Source organism: Podarcis pityusensis, assembly GCF_964106645.2.
Source record: "Podarcis pityusensis genome assembly, chromosome: 1".
NCBI lineage: Eukaryota > Metazoa > Chordata > Lepidosauria > Squamata > Lacertidae > Podarcis > Podarcis pityusensis.
Genome location: NC_138028.1, coordinates 87,337,970 through 87,363,688, shown reverse-complemented (window position 1 = coordinate 87,363,688; position 25,719 = coordinate 87,337,970). Strand labels below are relative to the sequence as shown.

Genomic DNA, 25,719 nt, shown 5'->3' with positions numbered 1-25,719 from the left:
AATCACCATCTCCCATATGCCTTTCCTCTGCACTGATCATTCAGGTTACTTAGATCTCAGCACCTGGGTATTTACTGCCAGGGAGCTGCTACTGAAACCAAGCCGCTTGATTGCAAAATCTCCTGAAGCTGTGCATTAAGTACATATTCTTCTCAGACCACTTTATGTGGCTAGAAGTGTATTTGCCTCAAAAGGCAATTTTAGCTGCAGATCAAAAGGAGTGGCCTATTATAGCATAAGCCTTTCTTTTTAATGCCTCCTCCATGATTCACACACCCTTTAACTTCCTATTAACATAACCTAGATTTGATTACCACACCATAGTTCCATATTCATAGTCACTAGAGCAAATGAGAATATGCACTTTGCCCATTCATCCATATAAGTATAATGTAAGCATGAAGGAAACCCACCCTTTTAACCAGGTTGTTTGAAAGTATAATATGGCAATTAAATCAGGCAAATATATCAGAGGTAGGGAATTTGTGTCCCTCCGGATATTGCTGGACTACAACTCCAGCACACGCATGCGTGCACACACACACACATACAATTCTGTCCCCTGCCAGTTGCCCTGGGACTGCAAAGCTGGATAGAAGCACACCCCAGCCCCAACCACATCAACTAGAAGATCAAGGGGTCACTGGGAGGCTGGACTCCCTGCCTCTCAAGAAGACCATAATGGCAAAGCCCAATCTGGCCCCTTTTCATAAGCTGCAGAAAGGAGCAGCTGCTTTCATGCTTGCTTTATTCTTCCCTCCCCATTCTTCTTTCCTTTTGTGTTGTCCCCATTACATTGTGAGTCTGTGGGCAGGGCAGTGCCTAGAGAATGTTGGGACATTTTAAAAAGGAGGAAGAGGAGGAGGAGGAGCAGAAAGAAGAAGAGGAACAACAACAAAAAGAACAACAACAATATTTAATGCTTCCTGCTTTTGAAGCCATCTAGTTGTGGCATTTCACTACTGCCTTTTCCATCTGGCCAATCCCCCACCCACTCATGAATGTATGCCCCCTTCCCCATCCTAGGAGGAAAACATATCAAAATGCATACCAAAGCCCATTGGGACTGTAGGCATAATAGGAACCGGCTGTGGATAACCCCCTGGTTGCGAGTAGCCTCCAGGCTGTGCGTACCCACCACCGTATGGTGGGGGCTGGGGCTGGGGGTAGCCTCCTGGGTACCCCGCAGGATATCCCCCCGCTGGCGGAGGATAGAGGGGGTTCCGATCATCGTAGCCTGGCGGAGGAGCAGAGGGGCGTGACATGTCTCAGCGAGGCTCCCAGCACTGAAAAACAAAAGAGGTAAAACCCTAATAGCGCACCTGCAAAATAAATTCCACTGTACTGAACAAAAAACCATGCAGATCACCCTTTATATATATGCATCACCTCTTGTGTCTCGATGGTGCATCAGAACCAAAAGTGGCCAGTGGGGGGAGCCAAAAGGAAGTCACAAGGCAGCAAATGTCATGCTGAATAGAGCGGTCCAGCAGAGCAGGCTTCACCAACCTGGTGCCCTCTGGAATACAACTCACATCAGTGCTACTGCTGATGCAAACTGTGCTTCGAAACTCCTGGAGGGCATCAGGTGGATGAAGGCTGTAGTAGCAGAATCCTAAGACTAAAGGAAGAACATATTACTACCTGAAGTTGGCTAGCAGGGGTTGGAGGGCATGTCCCCTTCAAGCGCAATGCTTTGGCACTTGTTAACTGTTTAATTTTTAGGCAGTGTCATTGATAATCTCCACCAACTTTGCTCTTTATTTTTTATCCTCTGCTTTTAAAGGAACATGTGAATTCCATATAGGACTTGAGAGAGAACTAAGTGATTAGTAACTTCTCAAAAAACCCCGAGTAACGTCCCTTTTTTCTCGTCCCAAGAGTCCTGCGTGCATCTTATGATCCGTCTTGCATCTCAAAAGGCAAATCCAGCTATTTCTGAGAAACCCCTACCTTCCACATTATAGCTCGTGATTGTTATGAAATGAAGACTTTGAGAATGGCACCACACAGACACAGCTTTTTCTTCGCCACCTCCTCTTGCCTGATAGGGTGCTGCTGCCTTATTCCAGATCAGACTATTAGCCTATCTAATTCACTGCTGTCTATATGCTGATGAGTTGCTCTCCTGGGGTTCATACAGCTGTCTTTCCCAGTCTTACCTCGGGGTGGTGGGCTTCAGCATGCAAAGTAGGAACTCTTCCACTGATATATTGCCCTCACACCTCCCTCAGACCATAGTTACACAGAGGAAAACATATATAATTTGACTTAAATAAATTTGAAAAGCTTAATAAGGGCAACAGGCAAGACGACATAGTATATTCTCATTGAATCAGTGCCTGCAGCCTAAAACTGTACAGCACATTCAGTCATTTAAAATTGTGTCCACAATTTAAAATACTGTATTTACGTGAATCTAACGCGCCATCGAATCTAACACACACACTTCAATTTTCAAAAACCTTGAAACCAAAAACAGTTTTTTCTGGCAAATGTAAATGCAGCATCAAATCTAATGCATATCCTAATTTTTGCCACATACTTTGGCTAAAAAAGGTGTGCATTACATTCAAGTAAATACGGTATAGGCAATAACTGTTTTGTGCGTGGGTTGCACCCCTGACCCCCACACTCGTCAACAGAGCATGTGTAAGCTCGCCATGCCATGCTCCCGTGACGCTTCCTTTTCCAGCCACTTCTGGGTTGTGGTGATGTGCACGTACATGGTTGTGCCTGCTTTGAATGCGCATAAAACAGTCATTGCCTATATGCACCTCTGGTCTGGTACTGGCAACGTATTTATATGGAGTAGTAAAGAGGGAGTTTCTTTGCTCCACAACTTCTGATCCATTACATTTCACTGTAGAGCAGCAAGTGGTGTACAGTATATGTACAGCAATGCCTTGGCATGTCAGCAGCATATCTTTTAAAAGAAGCCCAACAATTCTCATTTCAGATTTCTCCAGTGACTCCCTAAAGGAGCTAATCTATTTTACCTGTTGCTCATATATGTATGACCTCCCAGGAGATAGGATGGCCCTTTCGAATGTGTGCGGTGCCAGGAGCAAGAAGAAAACCAGAAGCCTACCCTGGACGAAAAAGCAGCTGATTATGCAGCAGTTAATATTACCGGTGTTACAATTCCTGTCAAATGATTGTGCACACAAGGACTTTGTGCATGATGCTGGTCAGAAGAGAGAGAGGGAGGGAGGGAGGGAGGGAGACCAAGGGAGAGAAGTACAGCCTCAGGATAACTCAGGTTTGAGACACAGGAAGAAATTGACAATCATTTCCACCACTGTCCTGAGATTCCTTTTAACATTCTTCAGGGTGGACAGCAAACCAGCCCTTTTGCGCTGATGCCAGTTAGCAATTCCAGAACCATTTCTCAAGAGCGCCCTGCCCACAGTTGGGCGCTTGAATGCACAGCTTTTATTTATTTATTTATTTATTTATATATCCCTCCCTTCTAAGGGAAAACAAGCACAAACGAGCCCAGAGTTTTCACTTACCACCGTACATGGATGGCCACAACAGAAAGATGCTCATTAGCAAACCCCTCCCCAGCCCCAGCGCCTGCTTATTCCATGGCTTGTCAGCGCTTCTTGCATGTAAAAGGAACAGATGCTATCGCTGGGGTGAAGAACCTTTTTAAGCACTGGTTTTGGGCAATCTTCCAGGGGCTGCATGTCAGTGGGTGGTGGGGCCAGAGGCATAAGCAGGCAAAGCAATGAATGTAACATTTCACCTTTGTAGAGTAGGCAAGATTTCTACACACACTTAACCCACCCACCTCTATCCTCCACTCAGGCCGAGTTCAAGGACATATTTCAACTGGGCAAAACCAATTGAGGAGAACGTGAAACATGGCCAGTGAAGAGCATGGCCTGCGGAGAGTCCCAAAAGCCAGGCAGAGAGCCTTGGAGGCCACATTTTGCCTCGGGGCCTAAGATGCTCCACCCTGTGCTATGGTTGTGCTTGTCTCTACAACAGGACAAGGCCAGAGTTGTATACCCAGTTGCCCAGTCATATGTACACACCATACGTTTAAACTATGCAGCTTCCTTCTAAGGATCCTGGGAATGGTACTTTATCAAAGGTGCTGGGAATTGTAGCTCTTTGAGGAGCAAACTACAGCTCCCAGGATTCTCTTGTGCTTTAAATGTATGGTGTGCATGCAGCCTGTGTGGCATGTTAGAATCATGCCAGGCAATCAGTGAAGGAAGCTTTTGTGAAAGCTGGAAGAAATTTGGTTGCCTCCCCATCCCAGTCCCCATTCAGGGTGTGTTGATATGCTACAGATGTGTGGGGCAGGCAAGGCAAGCAGAGCAGTTACTTCTGCAGACTTATTCACAAGGCTAGAAAAATTCCAATCAGGAAAACAAGTCCTTTTTTGAAAAATTGTATCGTCTACAATCTTGCTACGGTGCTAGGCAATGACTGGATATGCTAAGGCTACAAACTCTGGGATTAAGGAATCTGTATGTCACAAATTCAGCCTTAATGGCAGAGCATGTGTTTGGCATGCAGAAGGTCCCAGGTTTCAATCCTCTCCAGGTAGGGCTGGGAGAGACCCCTGCCTGAAACCCTGAAGAGCCTCTGCCAGTCAGTGTAGACAGTATTGAGCTAGATGGCAATTTCCTTCCTATGTCCCAATGAATATAAAAAACAGATGTTGCTGCTCCTAGGCCTCCTTAGGAACAAACTGTACCTCAACCGCGGCTGCTTAAACAAAAGTGCCGACTATGAGGCCAAAGGCTGCCAAGATGGTACGCTTCCTCAGTTGCAAAACATTGACACTCCTTTCTGGCTTGTTCCCACTCACCCACAGCTTCTAAGCAAGCTAGTTCTCTAGGGAAAGAGGGCAACTTTCTCCTGAGGAGACTCCTTGTGGAGAGGAGACCCTGTGTGAACAGATTAATTTTGACCAGTCACAGGTGGGCAAACATATGGAAGCCCCCTGGGGAGGGAGAAGAGAACATGGCAGCCATCCATGCCACAGCAGATGCAATATTTTCCGTACACCCCCCCCCCTTTTCCAAAAATTATTTTTTCCTTCCAGGGGCCTATGGGGGGGAAGAGGGAGAAGTGAAAGAAAGTAATTTCGCAAGACAACACAACATTGTGAGAAGCAGTTCAGAGGAAGGGCAAACAAATCCTTTCCGGATGTATAAGGGGGCACTCGCCGAATAAACAGGGAGAACTTGAACACAGAGAAAAAGGAAGGGTCTGCTTGTTTTGCAGAATTGACATTTGCAAGGCAGTCCTATTATTCCCTAGTCAGTTCTGAGTACTGAAAAGAAATGGAAGGAGGGGTCACGATAAGCAGTTTAATGATTAGTTTAAAAACTGGTGCAAAGGGCAGCATTCTTCCTCATTTTCCATGGCTTTTTAGTTGGAAGGAAAGTGAGAGAGAATGTGGTTGGGTCCAGAAAGACAGATTTGTCAGGAAAAGCTTTTTGCCTGGCAGATATAATTGGGTTCTTCCAAAGTGAGGTTGTTGAGACCTTGGCCTTCCCGTCCACGAAAGACTAATTTGCACTTTATTGTTTATCCTGCCTTGTGTATGTACATAAGAGGTTGGATGCTGGCACCTCAAACTGCTGCTATGACAATTCATATTAGTTAAAGGAAACGGGAACTGATAGGCCAAGGAAGTTACATCTGCCAGACTACTGAAGCTTATGTAAACATCACCCTTTCCTATCTTGAAGCATTGCTTTCATCTTCAGCACATGTTATCTCCTCTCCATGTACATGAAAAAAACCACACATAAAAGATGCCCCATTCATTTCCTGTGGCTAGAATGAAACCAAGGGAGATCTCCTAAATCATAATGAAAAAGGTATTATGGCTATAAAGTATCTTCTCATTGATATCATCTGATCAAACCCTAACAGGGTTGAGGTGTGAGGGATAATGAAAAGTACAAAGGCCAGTTTCTGCAATGGCTTAACAATAGTACAAGTCAAAGGAATTAACAAACTGAGAGAAAAATTCAGTGGCAAACCAGGAGTGGGGAACCTGCAGCCCTCCAGACGGTGTTGGATTACCACTTGCCATATTTGGCTGGGGCTGATGGGAGTCGAGAGCTCCAACAACATCTGGAGAGAGTGGACACAGTTCCCCCATCATTGCTATACACATTTGCAAATACACTGAATTTATACTGCTGCAAACAGCACCCACACAAGGGAAGAAGCTGCAAGGTCAGGGTTAAATTAAGTTTACTTAAAATATTTAGAAATACAAAAGGCATTTTGGATCTATAGTGTTGACACAGGGCAAAGGCATGCCCGTTATCTCCTGCGGGAAGTTTATTTTAAAGGACTATCCCTTATTCTTTAATGTCACAATTTCCTATCCCATAATGCTTTCCTAAACTGGCTTCACAAAGTAAGGATTGATCCTTTGAAAACAGAGCGAAGGACATCTAGCAATCCTAATTAGGCTTAAAGAATATAGTTGAGGGGAGACGCCCAGTCACATGTGCAGAGAATGCACCTTCCAGTGTTTGGAGAGCATGGGTGGGGACCCTCAGGCCAAATTCCTTTATCGGGCCTCTCCTCAAGCCACAGCCCTCACCAGCCCTGCACTGAAACCTTCTTCAAGGTTTTTGCTTGGCTGGAATGCGTCCATGAACTTTGAGAATACTGCATCTCCTATTTGGATGGATCACTGGGAAAACATGTGCACTTTTGTGTGGCTGGAACGCAGCCTATGGTACAAAAGCAAGTGTCACTTCTGTTGTTTGTCCACTTTTACCTCTGGCTACGCCCACCACAGGTATGTGGTTTCCTAAAGATTTCCTATGAGGAACTGGCCCTTGGATGGAAAAAGCCCACCTCTATAAATTCACAATTCTAGACAGCTGCAAGGACTCGAGTCAAAAGCAAGACTCCAGCAGAAGTCAAGGGATATAAAGGTTTAGATCCTCCATACTAAACTGAAATTAGACAACACTTAAATCAATGGGATGCACTCACCTTTACTTAAGTTTCTGTTGAAATTGATGGGCCTTAAGTGAACAGAACTTGCCACTTGGTCCAACCTCATTTTTCTTTTTTTGCACTCCCCCTCCTCTCCTCAATAACAAGCAAATTCTTTTATCTGACAGTAAAGCAAATAGTTCAACTCCAAAGGTCATAAACTACACTGGATCAGATGCCCAAAGAACTGCCAGAAGGAGATGTTGCAGAAATGACCAGTTAAACAGGTAATGGGTGACTGGAACATCCCTACCTGCCTGGAGCGGGGCACGTGTGTGTGTTGTTGAAATCTAGAAGGGGGTATTTGAGAGAACAATTATCAAGGCCCCCTGGGCAGGCCAGGGAGCAAGAGCAAAGCCAAAGGAATGGAGGAAATAGTGGTTCCTATTCCAGTACAGTACTTAGAAATATAGCCTGCATTAAAAAGAAACTGCCAGAGTTGTTGGGGTTTTTTTGTAACAACTAAACAATAAACACAAAACTAGCAAGACCTCTCTGTCCAAGTACCAAAATACTGTGGAGCTACCATACAGGAACTAGTCAAGATTAAAGCAGATACAAATACTTAACGCACTCAGGTAATTTTCTCTAATGATCATTTGTCACCAAGGTCACATTCCAGTCGTCACTCTTTGTTGTACTTGGCAAAGTGCCAAGAGTAGAATGATGTCTTATGCACCTCCCTATCCTATCCTTGAAAATTTGTTTACATTATGAACTTCCGGGGGTGGCGCCATCGGCAATGGCGGACTCCCTCTGAACTGGAGGGACTAGCTCCACGGGAAACGGGTCTTCTCCGCTATGGCGAAGCGGGGACCCTTTCAAAAATCACAGGCGGATTGTGACCATGGGACTTGGCGGGCACCTTTAGCGCCCCCCCAACTCGCAAAGGAACCCACTAACGGGCTCCGAAGTGAAGAGGGGGAAGTGGCGCGGTGCTGTGAGTCAACTGCTATTTCCGTGGAGCGAAGCCGCATAGCCGTTGCCGGAGAGCGCTGCCTTTTTCCCTGGGACAATTTGGACTCTAAAATAAGCACCCGTGAGTACTTAGACTTTGAACAACTGGACATTAGATGGGGACTTGCGAGCAGAAAGGAATTGGATCTTAAAAATCTATTTCAATTTGGTACGAAACGGGAAGGTCTAAACAGGAAGTCAGCCTTCCGTTCTTCTGTAGACAGAATAAAGCAAAGACAACGTAAACTAGAGCTCAGAAAATCACTTTTAAAGGATTGGATTTCATCATTTAAAATTGTGGAACCCCCCTTCGACAGCAGGAGAAGAAGGGGGATCTTTTTTGGATTGTTTAAAGTGAGTTTAAAGTAAAGCAACTTTCCTCCGTCCTGATCCTGGAGCGGGGTGTCAGGACTGACGTTTGAAGTTCATTGACCAGAGACAAACGTTTTTGACAGATAGCTAAAAGAAGAGAAACATAGTGATTCCACTGTTTCCCTTCGCATTTCAAAGGAACAAATATTGACAAAGTATCTCAAAAAGGGAAACGTTGTTGCAAGATCAAATAGAAGCTTTCCCCCTAGAGGGAGACTGTGAAACTGTAACCAACTCCAGGGAGCCGGCAGCTGTTTACAGATTACAATCGTGGGAATAGGCATTTGACCTTGCAGGACAATGTATTCAGAAGCTTTGTTGTGTGCTTTCTACAAAACAAATGCCCTACTGGAACAGTTACATGAGAAGGTGAATTTGATGACGACTTCGACTAGAAATTTTGAACAGGCAGTGGGAAATTTTGAACAGACAGTGGGAAAATATGTGGAGCCCACCCAGGAATTAAATCAGGAGTGTGTCCTGACAGAACAGGCCCAACAGGAATATGAGTTTTCGGATCTGACAAATGAACTTGGAAAAAGCCAGATTTGGAAAGAAAAAGTTTGGTTTGGCTTGGAAATGGGGGGCTGGATTGACCCCCCTATGCTGGGATGTTTGGACTTTTCAAATCTGGCAATGGGCCGTGAGATGTTTGGGATGGTGGGGGCTCTTAATTTTGGAGGGTCTTTGAAACATGCTTTTAAATACCATATGGAATTCAGTGCTGAATATGGAAAAGGGGCTGATCTGTCGAGAAGGGTTAAAAATATTGCCAAGCTGGAGTTACCACGAGCAGGAGACAAGGGAAAATACAGTTACAAATATGAAGAAGAGCTGCGAAAGGGGCATGGAAGAGACTTGAGGGCCTCAGATATAAGGTTGCCAGGTTAATGGGCCAGATCGATGGGATAATAAGGACTGACAAAACCCGGAACCAGGAGGAAGGGACGTTGGATGAAGATTGGATCTGTTTGTATTTCTTTTTTCTACCATTAGAACTGTTTTATAAAATTGATGAATCTCAGAAAAATGTTGGAATGAAATTACTCAGCTTTAGTAAAGATGTTTAAAGAATTATGAAAGAATATTATGGTTATGAGAAGTTGGTAAGGATAAGATTTAAGTTTTAAGCTTTAAGGTTTATTTTCTTATAGAAAGATAAGATTAAAACTGTTTAGGGTAATGTAATGACAGAATATTATGAAATATGGAAAGGATTTGCTAGGATAATTAATAACTAGGATACAAAGAAAGGGAGGAGGAGGAGGTCAAAGAAAGAAGGTAATGACAGTTGAGGATTCGAGAATAATGAATTTGTTTTTAAATGTTCTTAAATTGTATTTTTGTTTTTTGTGTGTGTGTCTTTTTGTCTTATTTTTGAATTTGTATTCGTATGGTTGGAAGGGGTTTTTTTTTCTTTTTCTACTTTGTTAACTATTTTTATTTTGTATTTTCTTCTGCTTTTATTTTATGTTGTAACACTTTGAAAATCTCAATAAATATTTTATATATAAAAAAAAGAAAATTTGTTTACATTATGTTTAAAGAGCAATTTACAGAGCAGATTTCTAGAACCAACAGACAATGATCAAAGGATTTGAAACAACCATTTCTACTGGCCTAACTCACCTCCTGAAATCATTTTGGAAATGCTTTGCTAGATGGGAGACCTACTTACGATGTAATACCACTACTCTACAGATTTTATATTACCCCTGCTGTCGCTACCACCACCCTGGCAGATATATGTACGTTTGGGATGGTTCAAGCCTCTCTTTCTCTTTTTTTTATAAAGTTCTTTTATTCAAAATTAAAACAAGAAATATTATCCAAAAGCATATCATCCTTGTTTTCCCATTTTTCCTCCCTCCCTCCACCCTCCCACATAAAACCCACCCGCCCCCACCCCCTGACTTCCCTCAGTTCCAGTCTTTGGTTTCTCTGAGACTGCTGTTTTCTGCATGTTACAAAGTTGTATAGATCAACTATTTAGCTGATTATTATCAATTAAAAGTTTGTGAATGTTTATTCAAAACCTGCCAAGGAGTCCAGTTCACTTTGTTGCGTCTTCAGATACTTTGTAAAGGGTTCCCCTTCATCCTTAAAGTCACAGTTATCCTTGTCCCGTAGCTTATATGTCAGTTCTGCCAGTTCTACATGGTCTGTCAATTTTTCTTGCCATGATTCTTTAGTTAAGCCTCTCTTTCTCTTGACTGGTTTGTATTTTTACAGATCTATATTTTTTAATGCTAGCTGCCTTGGATGCCAAAATCCTGGCAGAAGAATTACATCCCCAACCAATGTGTCATACAAATCTAACGCTAAAAAGCTGTGGTTTTGCAAAGTTCCAATATATTTTAGTAAAAAATAAATGTTGCTTTAATATGGAAGAAGAGCAGGAAGTCCAATATTCAACCACCTAAATAGGTGCATCTTAAGCACATGCTCCGTGTTGAGGTACAAACTCAGTAGACAGTACAGTGGTACCTCAGGTTACAAACGCTTCGGGTTACAAATGCTTCAGGTTACAGACTCCGCTAACCCGGAAGTAGTACCTCGGATTAAGAACTTTATCTCAGGATGAGAACAGAAATCGCAAGGCAGCGGGCGGCCCCATTAGCTAAAGTGGTACCTCAGGTTAAGAACAGTTTCAGGTTAAGAACGGACCCCCAGAATGAATTAAGTTCTTAACCAGAGGTACCACTGTACAACAATTAGCAAAGAAAACAGGCAGTGCAACTATTAAGCAGGTTGCAGCTCCTTGTGTACTCTGGTGCCACAAGCAATACAGATGTCTCTTCCTGCAGAGTTGTTCTATTCTTGGCTCTCCAACCTGGCAGCCTGTCCCTCTGAGTCAGGCCTCAAGCATGAGACTAACTGAGGCAAAGGGAGTGGCGCAGAACTCCACCTCCCAACACACTCGGCTCAAAGAGAATGCTCTGGAGGCAGCAGCTACAGTATGAAGTAAGGCGGTACCAAGGAAAGCCAGGGAACTCTGTGCTTGAAAAGCTTTTGTGTCCAAGGGCTTCATCTAGATTAAACAGCAACTGCTGCAGCAGCAGAATAAACCGCCAGTCACCACCTTGTCTACATTTATCTGTTGAGTTGTGTTTTCTGCATTTATGAAGCCGCCCCATCGTAAGGAGTTATATGGATGGCTCACAAAGTGGCCTGGGAGAGCAGGGACAGCACAATTAACAAAAGTGACACAATTTAAAAATACAATTTTATGCTCAATTTAAAACTACGACCATAAAACACAGGGTATTTAGAAGCTTGGAGTGAACAGGAACATCTTCACCTCCTGGTACCCAAAAGGCCATTATGAAGGTGGAAGAAACTCTGTAGGAAACTCAGTCCCTGAGCAGGGTGCCAGTGCTAAAATGATCCTCTCACCAGTCAATTCCCAGGGCCAACTGGTTTTTCCCACCACACTTCATTTGGCAGAGGCACTTTAAGCCAGGGCTTTGGCATAGGATCCTACAATGTAGTTAGGTCCATATGGCAGAAGGCATTATTTCAGGTAACCATATCCATCATTGCCCTACGGTGAATGACTAAGGAAGTTATTTAACCACGTAGCCTCATGGGTGGGGAATTGTGGTTGGCTCCAATAATAATGAAGAATCTAAAGACTCATCTAAAGCACTGGAAAAAGCCAATGACTAAGTTCACTGCTTCAGATGCAAAACCAGAAGGAAGTCTAGTCTGACTGGGTCCATGTGAGTTCTGTGAGCTCCCTCCATTTGCCTTGCTTATCTGGGTGCATTCAGCACCCTGCCCGATAACAGCATAATGTTACAGGCTGCAACTCAGCCAGGGGAACTCTCTTTCATAATGAGCACACCACAAACTTCTTCAATGAAGGACGAAAGTTTCTCCTTAGGAGGAAAAGGGGGGAGTGTAGTAGAGAGTTTCTGGCTTCAACAACATTAAAAGAGTATATGATTTCAACACATAGATCAAGAATACACCAGCCCACCCCACATCCCTGCAGCTTCAGAATCTGTTTTGACTATTCCTAGTTTACCCAGACAAGTGTTATATTAAACATAATTGAGGGTATCTTGGTGGAGCATTTTCACCACGTCAGGAGCTGGTGTTTCAGAGGAGCTGACGCTCTTTCTTACTCACAACCAGCTCTTAGGCATCTTACACACAGCAGCAAAAAATGCTGATCAGCTCATGCATTGACATTTCATTTATGGTAGCCATTATCACATTCCTCAGGCAGCAGAGCACTAGAAAGGAAGCTGTTAGTGGCATGTGTTGCACCAGAATTAGGTTTGCTTCCCCTCGACCCACACTTCAGAAAGCCAAAAGACCACAGCTGGGATCTCTTCTGCTGCTCTCTCCCAGAGCAGAGCTTTTGTTGTTGTTGTTAAATACTTATTTCCAGACCTGCCTAGAAATCTTATGAGACAGGTGGTTATTGGGGCAAATATGAACATATCAGTTGCATTTCAGATTTGCATAAAGACTGAAATGAGTAATAATAATAATAATAATAATAATAATAATAATAATATTTTATTATTTGTACCCCACCCATCTGGCTGGGTTTCTCCAGCCACTCTGGGCGGCTTCCAACAAAGACCAAAAATACTCTAAAATGTCACACATTAAAAACTTCCCTGAACAGGGCTTCAGATGTCTTCTGAATGTCAGGTAGTTGTTTATCTCTTTGACATCTGATGGGAGAGCGTTCCACAGGGCAGGCGCCACTACCGAGAAGGCCCCATGCCTGGTTCCCTGTAACCTCACTTCTCACAATGAGGGAACTGCCAGAAGGTCCTCGGCGCTGGATCTCAGTGTCTGGGCTGAACGATGGGGGTGGAGACGCTCCTTCAGGTATACAGGACCGAGGCCGTTTAGGGCTTTAAAGATCAGCACCTACACTTTGAATTGTGCTCGGAAACGTACTGGGAGCCTATGTAGGTCTTTCAAGACCAGTGTAATGTGGTCTCGACAGCCGCCCCCAGTCACCAGTCTAGCTGCCACATTCTGGATTAGTTGTAGTTTCCGGGTCACCTTCAAAGGTAGCCCCACATAGAGTGCATTGCAGTAGTCCAAGCGGGAGATAACTAGAGCATGCACCACTCTGGCGAGACCGTCTGTGGGCAGGTAGGGTCCCAGCCTGCATACCAGGTGGAGCTGGTAGACAGCTGCCCTGGATACAGATTTGACCTGCGCCTCCATGGACAGCTATGAGTCCAAAATGACTCCCAGGCTGCGCACCTGGTCCTTCAGGGGCACAGTTACCCCATTCAGGATCAGGGAGTCCTCCATACCAGCCCGCCCCCTGTCCCCCAAGAACAGTACTTCTGTCTTGTCAGGATTCAACCTCAATCCATTAGCAGCCATCCATCCTCCAACCGCCTCCAGGCACTCACACAGGACCTTCACCGCCTTCACTGGTTCTGATTTGAAAGAGAGGTAGAGCTGGGTATCATCTGCATATTGATGAACACCCAGCCCAAACCCCCTGATGATCTCTCCCAGCGGCTTCATGTAGATGTTAAAAAGCATGGGGGCGAGGACAGAACCCTGAGGCACCCCACAAGTGAGAGCCCAGGGGTCTGAACACTCATCCCCCACCACCACTTTCTGAACATGGCCCAGGAGGAAGGAGAGGAACCACTGTATGACAGTGCCCCCAGCTCCCAGCCCCTCTAGACAGTCCAGAAGGGATGGTATGGTTGATTGTATCAAAGGCCACTGAGAGATCCAGCAGAACTAGGAAACAGCTCTCACCTTTGTCCCTAGCCCGCCGGAGATCATCAACCAGCATGACCAAGGCAGTTTCAGTCCCATGATGAGGCCTGAAGCCGATTGGAAAGGATCCAAATGGTCCGAATCCTCCAGGCGTACCTGGAGTTGTTCAGCAACCACCTGCTCAATCACCTTGCCCAAGAATGGAAGATTTGAGACTGGGCGATAGTTGGCCATACTGGCCGGGTCTAAAGATGTTTTTTTTTTAAGAAGCAGTTTAATGACCACCTCTTTCACCGGATCTGGGAATGCTCCCTCACAGAGAGAAGCATTCACCACCCCGCAGAGCCCATTGCCCAGCCCTTCCCGGCTTGCTTTTATTAGCCAGGATGGGCAAGGATCAAGGAGACAGGTAGTTGGTTTCACACATCCAAGCAGCCTGTCCACATCCTCGGGGGTAATGGATTGAAATTGATTCCATGCAACTTGACCAGACAGGGCTCTAGCACTTTCCCGCCCCGGCCCTACTCCGACGGTGGTGTCTACCTCCTTCTGAATATGTGAATATGAGCGACTTTATCTGCAAAAAACTTTGCAAAATCGTTGCAGGAGATCTTGGGGTCTTTACAAGACCCCGGTGGTAAAGGTGGTTCCGTTAGATTGCAAACCACCTGAAAGAGTCTCCTGCTACTATTTTCTGCAGATGCAATAGAGGCGGTGAAGAAAGTCTTCTTCGCCATCGCTATCGCCACTTGGTAGGCTCGACGTTGAGCTCTAACCCGTGTCCGGTCCGATTCAGAATGAGTTTTCTGCCACTGACACTCTAGCTGTCTCAGCAATTGTTTCCTCGCCCTCAGCTCCAAAGAAAACCACGGGGCTGTCCAGGCTCCATGCAATTGGAGAGGGCGCTTCGGAGCCAGACAGTCAATAGCCCTGGTTAACTCCGCATTCCAGCGGGCCACCAGGGAATCAGCTGAAAGGCCATCAACATGGGATAAAGCATCCCCTACCACTCACTGGAAACCATTTGGATCCATTAAGTGGCAGGGGCGGACCATCCGAGTAGATGTGATCCCAGCAGGGGACAAAAAAATAAGAGCACTACAAAGTCTTATCTGGCAAGAAATGCTAAACTGAACAAAATAACAATCGGCATGGCCTAATGGAAATGGCTCACCACTTCAGCTTACACTACAGCCAGCTAGCTAAAACTCAGATAATGTGTCCATACAGAATGGACTGATTTAGGTTGAAATGAACAGAAGTTGCCTTTGGTGTGTAGTAAACAGTCCACGTCCACCTTCCCATGTTAGCTTTCTGCGGTAGGAGCCACTTCAGGGCAACTCCTTGAGGAGCCCTATGTCACGTGGAAGAAACCTACTCCAGCTATGGCCCTCCCAAAGACAGAGGGGCTGATGTAGAGAGGCAGCACATAGCAGATTTCTCTCACGTACCAGGAGGCTTTTCACACCACTGCTTTATGTCGCGGAGGCACCCATGTCGCAGAGAGGCAGAACACTATGCATCCAGAAAGCCAACAGGCATGCAACAGAGCTAGCTGTCTTCTGCCTGGTAGTTCTCACTCCCTTGTCCCTCTGACTCACCACTGCCGTCACCCCATTCTAAGATACAGTTGTACTTTCTATGTTTGTCCACTACAAACTCCCCTTGTTCAACCTCTCAACATAGCAATTGTTTCCCTGAAAACAAAGCATGGCTTCTTCTTTATCACTCCGCTGCAGGCAGTACAAGCCGATGGAGCTTGTTGTTGCGGCGAGAGAGAGAAAACTTCCCAAATCTGTGTATAGTGGGGAGAGATGGAGAGAGAGAGACAAAGCTACTTCCTTCTCTTTGCCCCACATTGTCACCAGCAACTGCATTTGCTTTTCAGAAACCATGGAATCAGAAGCCAAATACAGGTAGGAAGTAAGTTAGCAAAGTGCCAGAGCTAAAAACATGTCACTCTTGCATTCTTGTGGCAGCAACCTTGGTCTAACCACCAGTGATGGCTTGCTCAGCATACATCCTTGATGTTTTCTGCTTTAACTGGACTCATTTACACAGCCTGTGGTTCTTTAAGGCATTTATAGTACATGCCTAATTGCATCTACTCAGAAGTAAGCCCTACTACATTCAGTGGGGCTTTCTCCTAGGTCAATGGGGTTAGGATTGTAGCCTTAATCAGTCTCCTTGAGTGAAGGCTGAAGTGCCAACATGTAGCTTTGTAGAACAGTTCTTCCCACTCAATCATCACAAGGTCCCCAGCACACCAGGAACTGAAAGTACAGCATAGCAGTACCATCTACTTCTCAAGAAAAAAAAAAGCCTGTTCAGGGACTCACTAATTATCTGCTGAGTCACAGTCACATGTGATTTAGGAATTAGGTGTGGTCCTACTTCTTCCCTTGGAAAAGGAGTCAGGAGGGGAGGAGCCTAAAACGGAATGGTCCCAGAGAGAGAGAGAGAGAGAGAGAGAGAGAGAGAGAGAGAGAGAATGGGAAAGCTTCTGATTTTTTTTCTAGGTTTCTAGAGGAACAGGTGTCTGTTGCAGCAAAATCAAGCCTTGTGGCACCTTAAAAACAAACTGCTTTTTTATTGCACAATGCCAAAGCCTTTCAGGGCTGTAGCTCAGGGGTAGAGCATCTGCTTTGCATGCAGAAGGCCCCAGATTCAACCCCCAGCATCTCCAGGCAGGGCTGAGTGAGATTCCCTGTCTGAAACCCAGCAGAGCTGCTGTAGTCAGTGTAGACAATACTGAGCTACATGGACCCAATGGCATCAGTCTGTATAAAGCAGCTGCCTGTGTAAGAGCTTGGAATACATGGCATTTCATACTATGAATAGTGCAGTGAACAGCAGCAGAGGCCTCGCACCAGTCTGTTTTTAGCAAGAGACTCTAGATCCCAGAAACTGAATAATTCTGAAAGTGACGAAAGTTTTTTTGGACAGCGTCCACTGTGATCCTATTGGCCTTAACACAAGCTGCAATTCTTTCTAGGTCATGAGACACCAAAGCTAAAAGCAAAACTTCTGACTTCTGCAAGAAGAAGCAAAAAGAAAAAAGATCTATGGGAAACGCCTGCTTTTCTTTTCTGCCCTTATTCCTTAATACTTTTCTTCATAGCTGTCAACTTTTCCCTTTTTTTAAGGGAAATTCCCTTATTCCGAATAGGATTCCTCGCAAGAAAAGGGAAAAGTTGACAGCTATGCTTTTCTTTATACTTGGAACCCGGTGGGTGCCTTATACAAACGTTTCTGTTGGCTAAGTTTTCAAAAACATGAACAATACTGGGCTGTACCCAGCTAAGTTTTACTCAGAATATACCCACTGAAATTCAGGAACATGACTAAATTGGGTTCATGAATTTCAGTGGGTCTACTCTTGTGTAAAACTTGATTGGTTACAACCCAGAACTCCCACGGTGTCCATTGGGGCTTATTCCCAGGCAAGTCTGCTTTAGGACTATACCCTCAGTAACATATCTGCAAACGGCCACTGCAGCTATTAGTCCATGTGTCTTACTATCCTCCTCATTATAGAAGACTTTCTCAACCTGGTGTCCTCCATTCATTTTGGACTACAGCTCCCATCAGTCCCAGCCAGCCATTTAGAGACAGATTACATATTACACAGGAGTTCTGCAATCAGATCTCCTGATATTTTTGGGTTTTGCTTTGGTGCCTTTGTGGGGGGGGGGCTCCAAAATTGGAGCTTCAAGAGAGGAGGGAGAGGAGTAAATACCTCCTCCACCTGGCCCCACATTGGTTCAATAAAATTTGAAGGACCTCATTAAAACTACAGGAAATCCAACCACAATTCTCCAGTGTTACACGTACACTAAGCTTGAGTCAATATGTTATATAGTTCCATCTCCCTTTCATGTTTTCTCATAAAACTCTCCTCAAGTCACTCCCCAGTGTTCTTTTCTCTCTCTATTCTCTTTCCTTTCCTAGGTACAAATATAATATTGCATTTAGCTGGGGGTCTGGACATTTTGAATTCTGATGCAAAGTTTTTGCTCTGCTCCCAGGCTCAAGCAAACTTTACAAAAATCCCTTTCAGAGCTAAAGCTGGGGCAGGGAAAACATGACACCTCCTATTATGAATAGGGCAGGGCAGGACAGGCCTCACGGTTCCATCAGTCTATTTTTAGCAAGAGGCTTCAGGACCAGAAACTGAACTGTTCTGCAAGTGAAAGAAGCTTTTTCTGGGTGATGCATTTCATGAAATAAATAAGATGAGCACTCATAGTTGGGGATGGAGGAGCAATCCTTTTTAAACAGATGTATGCATGGAATTTGTCCACACTGAACCATTCTTTCCATCAAGTGCAAGTCATTCATGCACTGCTGGTTAAAGAAAAAGAAAGCCTGGCTAATCATATGCAAAATTATAAGCAGGAAGAAACATATATCATACATATAAATGTCATGCCCCATGCAATACAGTACTACATTTCTACAATATAATTTTTGTAAATATAGATACCTAAGCACTTTTACAGAGTTGTATGCATTGTTGTATGCTGATGTGCTGGATACTTTAGGAAACTTGAAGTGCACATGTACATAATGTTCCAGTATAATAATGCAAGAATTGTTCGTGGTTTTAGCAAAACCAGTAAAAAAAATAACTTGCTCCTCATCAAGATCAAGGAGCAAGTAAGAAACTAGAAAAAGTCCTACGGATAAGTTTGGCATCAAGATTTTCAGAACATGTTGATTGCTACTCACAGTGTACATTTCCTTTAAAAAGAAAGTTCTGATGCCTAAATTTGATCGCCAATGCCTCTGGTCTGGATGCTCAGATCCAACCCCGCTCCTTTTGTAGTTTTTCAACACACATACAAACAGCGCTCTGTAAATTTGCTTTGTCACTTATCGTACTGACTTTCTCAGCTTGTGGATGTCATAGCCAGGGGTCAAAAAAGAAGATTCCAATGTTCCATTTTCTTTTAAAATAATGGTTGTTACTGCAGTGTCAGGGCCGGGGGGCGGTGGCACACCTCTCTTGTATTGTTAGAATATTGCTCTTGGATTGAATCCTTAAACTAAAGGGCCAGACCTCGGCACGACGAACTGGTTTTCCCTAATGCAGCTACCTTTTTAAAATAGTAGAGATGGCTTCGGAGAATGTGAAACTAGCAAAGCACAGAGAAGTGCTCAATCAGCTCAGACTCCAAGCCTCTGCCAACAAGGCCCCAGAAGTACAGCTCTAATTGAGAGAAAGAGCTGGGGATAGTCGTGTCAGGGAAAGAGGTTTGTTTGCTCTTGCCAAGTGCTTTGATTATTTCCTACTTCTTTCCCGGCAAAGGCTTCTAAGCCTTTTACAGCAGCAAAACTGGAAGAAATTCAACAGGTGCAGCTTCATGACAAGGAAACATTTCTGTCTCACAACTGGAGTACCCGATACAGTTGCCAAGGAGAGCTTCCGGCTTCTGGAAGCTGTGGAGAAAGTCAGCAGATGTTTGCAGGGAGCTGATGCAAACCAGCAGCTTCCCTTATAGAGGCAGTCATCTCAAGGACTGATTAAAAGCCATGTTGCATGTGTTGACCAAAAGGCAGACAACACAAGATAGCACCGCTTTTATACTCGATGTTCTGAATGCAAAATATTTTTTTAATTTTAATTGCTGTTTTAGTAAACGTTTTCCCCCAGGTATGGGTATACAATAATATTTAACTGGGAGGGTCATCTTCAGATGCAATCCACCAATATTTTCAAGCTTCATCTTGGCAACAACAACAAAAGATAATTGACAGTTTTTCTTTATAAATCTCAGCACTGGAGTAGACCTTTTATTTTACATTATGTGACACTTTGCTCAGAACCATATAAGCAGGCCTTCCGATACCCCTATAAGCTATTTCTGCAAAGAGTTTTAAAACCTGTTTTCAAAAACCCACACCACAGAGCCCATGCTGAATCTCTGGGTCACAGCTGGGTACCGTATTGGCCTGAATATAAGCCGCACCCGAATATGAGCTGCACCTTTAAAACTGGAAAGGGGGGGGGGAGGGGAAAAAAATCCAAATATATGCATACCGTAAGGTTGCGAATATAAGCCGCACTTTAACTTTTCACGGTCAGGATTTGGGGAAAAAGCAAGGCTTATATTCAGGCCAATACGGTAACTCTCTGCCCAGTCCCCACAAGTACATTTTTCTCTCTCTCACCCACATCCTTACTAGATCCCCCACTTGGGAGAGGCAGGAAAAAGAATAAAGGTAAACCCAGCACTGGGATGGGGCAGAGACCTCTCTGCTTAGCTCAGTGCCCTGATGGGGATGCAAATTGCTCCTTCCTGATTTGATGAGTGAAGAGGTAACAAGAGTTATATAGCGGTTAGATTGTCAGACTCCCCGCTCAGCCATCGTTCAATGGGTGAACTTGGGCCAGTTATTACCACTCAGCCTAACCTATCACACCAGGCTGCTTCGAGGAGTGAATGCAGGGGAGAAAAGCACATATTCCTGCAATGAGCTCTTTGGGGGTAAGATGATAGAAATGTAGTAATATGTAACTAATTAGACACAGATCAGCTGAGAAGGTGCAGTGTGTGCGAATGCTGTGTTTATGCACACATTCAGGGTGTGTGGATGTTTACACAGAAAGGTTTTTTTAATCCAGACCTAGGAGTAGGAAAGAGCGTTAGTCATTTCACATCTCAGCACAAATTGTTATGTGTAGCCCCCGCCTGCCCATCTGACTTCGGGAAACAAAGAGGTCAATTGAGGAAAAGGAATCCCAAACTCCCAGCCAAGTTGGAATCAATCGGAATGGAAAAGTCAAGTCATGCTTCCTCACTCGCTTTGCTCCCTTCTGCTCCAGAAGATGTAAGTTGGGAAAAGAAGAACAAATGCCTGGGAAGAAACTGATAAGGAACATTACAGCAAACCTGTGCCACAGAAATGTTTTAGTCCTGTACACAATTTGAGGAGCTTCAGCTGATCCACTGGTCTCACTGTCCTCCTCCTCTACCACCACCCAACTTGTTTCAAACCAAATACGGTGGCTGGTTAGATTTGGCTTGCGTCTGTAAAAAACACATCATGTTTTAATATTTTTTCTACCACATGTTTTTGATTTCCACAATGGCCTTGGGCCAATCTGGTTGCTAACACAGCAAGCCAATACATGTCTCCTTAGAAGTAAGCCTTGTTGTATTCAATGGGGTTTACGCCCAGGTAGGTGGCAACCGGATCGCAGCCTAAGCTTGAGCCTTCTTTCTTCAGCTCACCAGCCTTTTAGACCAGAGGCTGCATGAGAAGGCCTGGGGGGAAAAACCCAGAAAAAATGGGGGGGGGCGGATGGACAGGTTTTTTCCGGGGGGTTTTCCAGGCCTTCCCATCTCTAAACATGTGCATACCTGAGCCATGCTACTTAGAGCTTTGCAAACAGGAGCTTTTCAATTTAAATCTAAGTCTTCAAAGCTAGGTGATGCTCTTTTCTCAAAGAAGCCAAGAGAAAATAGTTACTATTTCCCAGGTCCTTATTTGAAAGTTCAAAAGAGGGATGAATAGGAGAATCCCCTTAGGGAAATGAATGCCCAAGAAGATGCAGAGTGGCTAAAAAGCTTCAGGTTGGTAAGGCAGGACACGTTGCCCAGGTTCCTTACTAAGCATAGCTGCTTGGGAAGGACTGGTGATCAACCTCCCTACCCTGGGGCTGAAGAGATTCTATAACTCTGTTTTCAAAAATGTCTGAGGAAAGGGCGGGGCTACAGCTTCAAGAAGCCAGAGCGTTTGCTTTGTATGCAGAAAGTCCCAGGGTGGCTGGAGAGCAGCTGCCAATCATCATGGAAGACAGCAGTGGGCTAAATGGGCCCAAACTGCCTGCCCTGAAATATGGCAACTTTCTATGTAGCTCAAGGGAATTCTCAGCCCCCAGATATCCTTGGAATCTCACGTGTTCACTGCAACTGATTTGTTACAAGAAACAAATGTTTATGTGAGAAAGAAAGAATTGAAGTATCCAAGGATGAAAAGGCCCGTTCTCGTGTTGCCACCCTCCAGACCTCATGTGGAGGAGGCATATGAAGAAGGGCCTCAGATGAAGAACACAGAAACTGGGGTGGTTTATATGGGGAGGGGCAGGCATTGTGGGCCTGAGCCATTTAAGTACATTGAATTGGGTCCAGAAGCTAATTGGTAGCCAGTGCTGTTGGGCCAAGATTACCTGTAAGTAAGCCTTAGAATTTCTCCAAGCATCCATCTCCCTCTTGCTACTCCCTAGCCCTGCTTTGGTTACACAAGTTCACTATTAAGATTCATGACTCCAGACTGTCACTAATATGTAGGAGGAGTTCAGTGCATACTGTAGATTTAGGTTTCCCTAATTAAAGTGGATTAAAGCCCTCTCTGCTCTAGAGCAACAAATCGACATATAAAAAAAGAATCAACATTTTTTAATGTTGAAAAGTGACAGGGAAATACATTAAAGGCTGTAAAACAAATGAAGGACTAATGGGAAGACATTCAAACACCCCACAAGCCAGCCAAGATGAATGCAAGATAAATGCTCATTGTTGTATAACCACTCCATAAACAAGTAAGAATAAATGCTCAATCAAGGCCATTTTCAAAAACATTTTCAGTAGGCATCTAAAATAATACAGTGAAGAGGCAGGGAGTTTCAAGCTACAGATTCCAATTTGAGGTGTGCGTGCCAGTTAAAGTGGCCCATAGTACAACAGTGGGCCATAACTTAAGAAAAAGTCCAGTGTGTGATGGATACAAAAATGAATTTTAATTGAGGTTTTGGTTATACAGTATACATGTTTGTTCTGGGTAATAAATCTGTTGACTTAAAAAAAATCAACAGATTATTTGTGAGTGCCAGTCCAAAAAGAAATTTAAAGGATTATTAATAGTAATACATTTCTTCTCAAGGATTAATGTGAGAACAACATGACCGAACTTAGCAACCATGTCTAGTTTGTTTGTTTGAGACACATGTGTGTGTGTGTGTGTGTGTGTGTGTGTGTAAAAAGCCAACGAAATTCAGGCCATGCATTGAAGAATTCAGAGTTTTTAGTCCTAGTGACCCAACTAGGTTGGGGAATCCCAGGGATGGGAATGGTAATCTCTACTGAAATGGAAGAGAAGGTTAAATAAAAAATGACTGCATTTGACAGATCTAGGGAGATGGGAAGGAAGAACAGCAAAGGGAGACTGGGACAGAAAGGAATCAGCAAGGCTGGGAACAGGTTGGTCAGGCAAGGGAGTAAAATAGCCTTGTCATTTCAGCAGACAAGTGGAAAAACCAAGGGATGTTGTCAGCGGAGCAAATGTCAAAAAAGGCCACCCAGCCCTTGCCCCACCCCATTACATCACAGTGTTTCTATGAGCATGACTCTTTCACAAAGTTCTGTCTGGCTTCCTCTTCTTCCATAGAAGCTGCATCTTTTGCTAACTCCACATCTCTTGTCCCTGTGGGCTTGGCACTTAAGCAAAGTTTCACTAGAGGGAGGGGATTCTGTGGACCCACTGCAGAAAGAGCAGGTCTCTCTCTCCCTCCTTTCCGCTGTGCTCCAAAAAGTCCTCCCCCACTTAAAAGCCAACTCCCCTCTCCTGGAAAGGAGTCTTAGGCTACAATCCTAACCCCACTTACCAGGGCTTGCTTTGGCACAATGCCTACCCATTCTCAGATGGTGGGAGGGCCTCTTTGCTGAATATCTAAGGAGTGCAAACATGAAACAGACAAATGACTGGTGTAACCCCACCCATCATAAACACTAAAACTAAACCCATATTCTAAAAAAAAAGTAAAAACCAGACTGAAAACTTCCATGATCTAATATTCCAGCCAAGGAATAAATGCAGTCAGGTGACTGGAAATAACAAGGGAAGACTGAGCTTCTGCCTCTGCTTCGGGTGGGGAGTCGAGGCCGACCAACTACGCCAATCTCTCAACCCAGATCTTTTACCGAAACCAGTCCCTGAAAAGCAGGACGAATCTGCCATACCGAGAGCAGGCTCCCTGGGAGAGCCACTTAGGTATAATATGTGCCAAGGCTTAGCCACAGAATCTTTCCGCGCCCTGGCTACGTCTCGGAATATGTGCGGTAATGAGCTCCTCCGGGCATACGCAGAGAGTTACCAGCCCCCCCTTGCGCAGCAAAAACGAAACCGCCCGGCTCTGCTTCGTTTACACCCTGGCAACGATTTCACAGGACGTGCCTTTTGGCCGTTCAGCACCAGGCACCAAGCAGGCAAGGCGATCCAATGGCGGGTACCGGCCAGCGCCAGGCACCGGAGCCCCGCGCTCGGCTGCTTCCCGGAGCAGAGCAGCGCTGGCTACCGTCAGGATCAAAACAGAGCAAACTCCGAACAAGGAGTCAATAACCTCGCGAGAAGGAATGAAAAACCGAGTGTGCATTTTTAAACAAAACTTCAGAAGGCGCGAACGCACCAAGGGCGCACAGAAGAACTTGCCCGGGAGGGAGGAAGAGAACGCATCTCTTCTGGGTCCCCATCCGCACCTGCTAGGGCGCCCGGGGATAATAGTAAAAAAAGCCACAACCCCGCAACGCATCGGGCTTCCTCACGAGCAACCCCTTCCCGAAAGCGCAGGCCCTCCTTTCCTTACCTTGGTGCTGGCGCTCGGTCCCCACAGACTTAAGTTTTCTTCTCTCGCAGCAGCCGCGACTCTGACACAGAAGTTAACAACACTTCTCTCGTCCCAGCCCTTGGGAGGCGTGGGCGGGGCGCGCGGGGGAAGGGAGGGAGGCGGCGCCCAGGAGAATCCCAGCCCCTCCCGTCCAAAAGCAATATGTTGCGCGCAGCTGCGTCCGAGGAGCTCAGGGTGCCACCAAGTGGCTCGATCGGGTCTTGCCGCCGGAAAGTTGCGCCCATTTGTTGTTTGGAATGAGCTTTCTTTGGCGTGAAAGCGCGCAGAATCTGCAACATATCACGGCTTTAGCCCAGCGAGATCTATTTGGTCTAGGGCAGTGGTTTTCAGCCACTGTGCCGTGGCACCCTGGGGTGCCTTGAATGGTGGTCAGGGGTGCTGCGACTGCAAGCAACACTGGCCTCTGTCCCTCTTTCCTTCCCTCCTTTCCAGTTCCTCTGATGCCCTCTAGCATCACTGCCTCCCAAAGGCTTGTACAGTTGTTTGTTGCAGCAGCCCTGGATATAAACTCCCCGGGCAAATGGTGCCACTAGGGTTGGCCAGGGGGTACTTCCCAGGGCCCTGCGGGTAGTGTGAGGAGGCACCTCTCTGCGGGGCGGGGCGGGGCGGGGCAGGGGGGGGCAGCTCAGAGACCAGAAGATTCCCAAGGAGAGAGGAGAAGAGGGGAGACTGAGGGATCACTCCTGAGAGGAGGATGTTTGAAAAGGGGTAAGGAGCTGCCAGCTCAGCAGGCAAGGGGTGACATAACAGGGCTCCTGGGCCCCACAAGGGTGCCACAGAAAGAATGGAGTTGGTCAAGGGAGCCACGGACCCAAATAGGTTGAAAACCTCTGGTCTAGGGGTGAAGTTTTGAAGGGTGTATGAGAAACTTGTCTATATGGGGGATTTTTTTTCAGGCTGAGGGCCACATTCCCCACTAGGCAACCTTCCAAGGGCCACACGGCATTGAGTGGGGGGCTAAAGCAAAACTGGGCGAATAAATGAATTGTACAAACGCTTCCCTTAGTGAAGTAGGCTACCTTCCAGACAGGAATGGTCTCTTTCACGTTCTG

At 45.3% G+C, this 25,719-nt stretch overlaps 1 protein-coding gene across 1 annotated transcript in view; it reads right to left on the bottom strand.

The window, feature by feature from the left end:
- LOC308459370 (protein lifeguard 3-like) overlaps nt 1–24,769 on the bottom strand; it is a 33,999-nt gene extending 9,230 nt beyond the window's left edge. Inside the window, exons 1-2 of the mRNA XM_080974643.1 lie at nt 24,626–24,769; nt 1,052–1,286 (exon numbers count right to left, since the gene is read on the bottom strand). Of these exons, the coding sequence (XP_080830769.1) occupies nt 1,052–1,265 (214 nt within the window). The 5' untranslated portion in view covers nt 1,266–1,286; nt 24,626–24,769. The remainder of the gene's footprint in view (nt 1–1,051; nt 1,287–24,625) is intronic.
- Nucleotides 24,770–25,719: the final 950 nt, after the last annotated feature.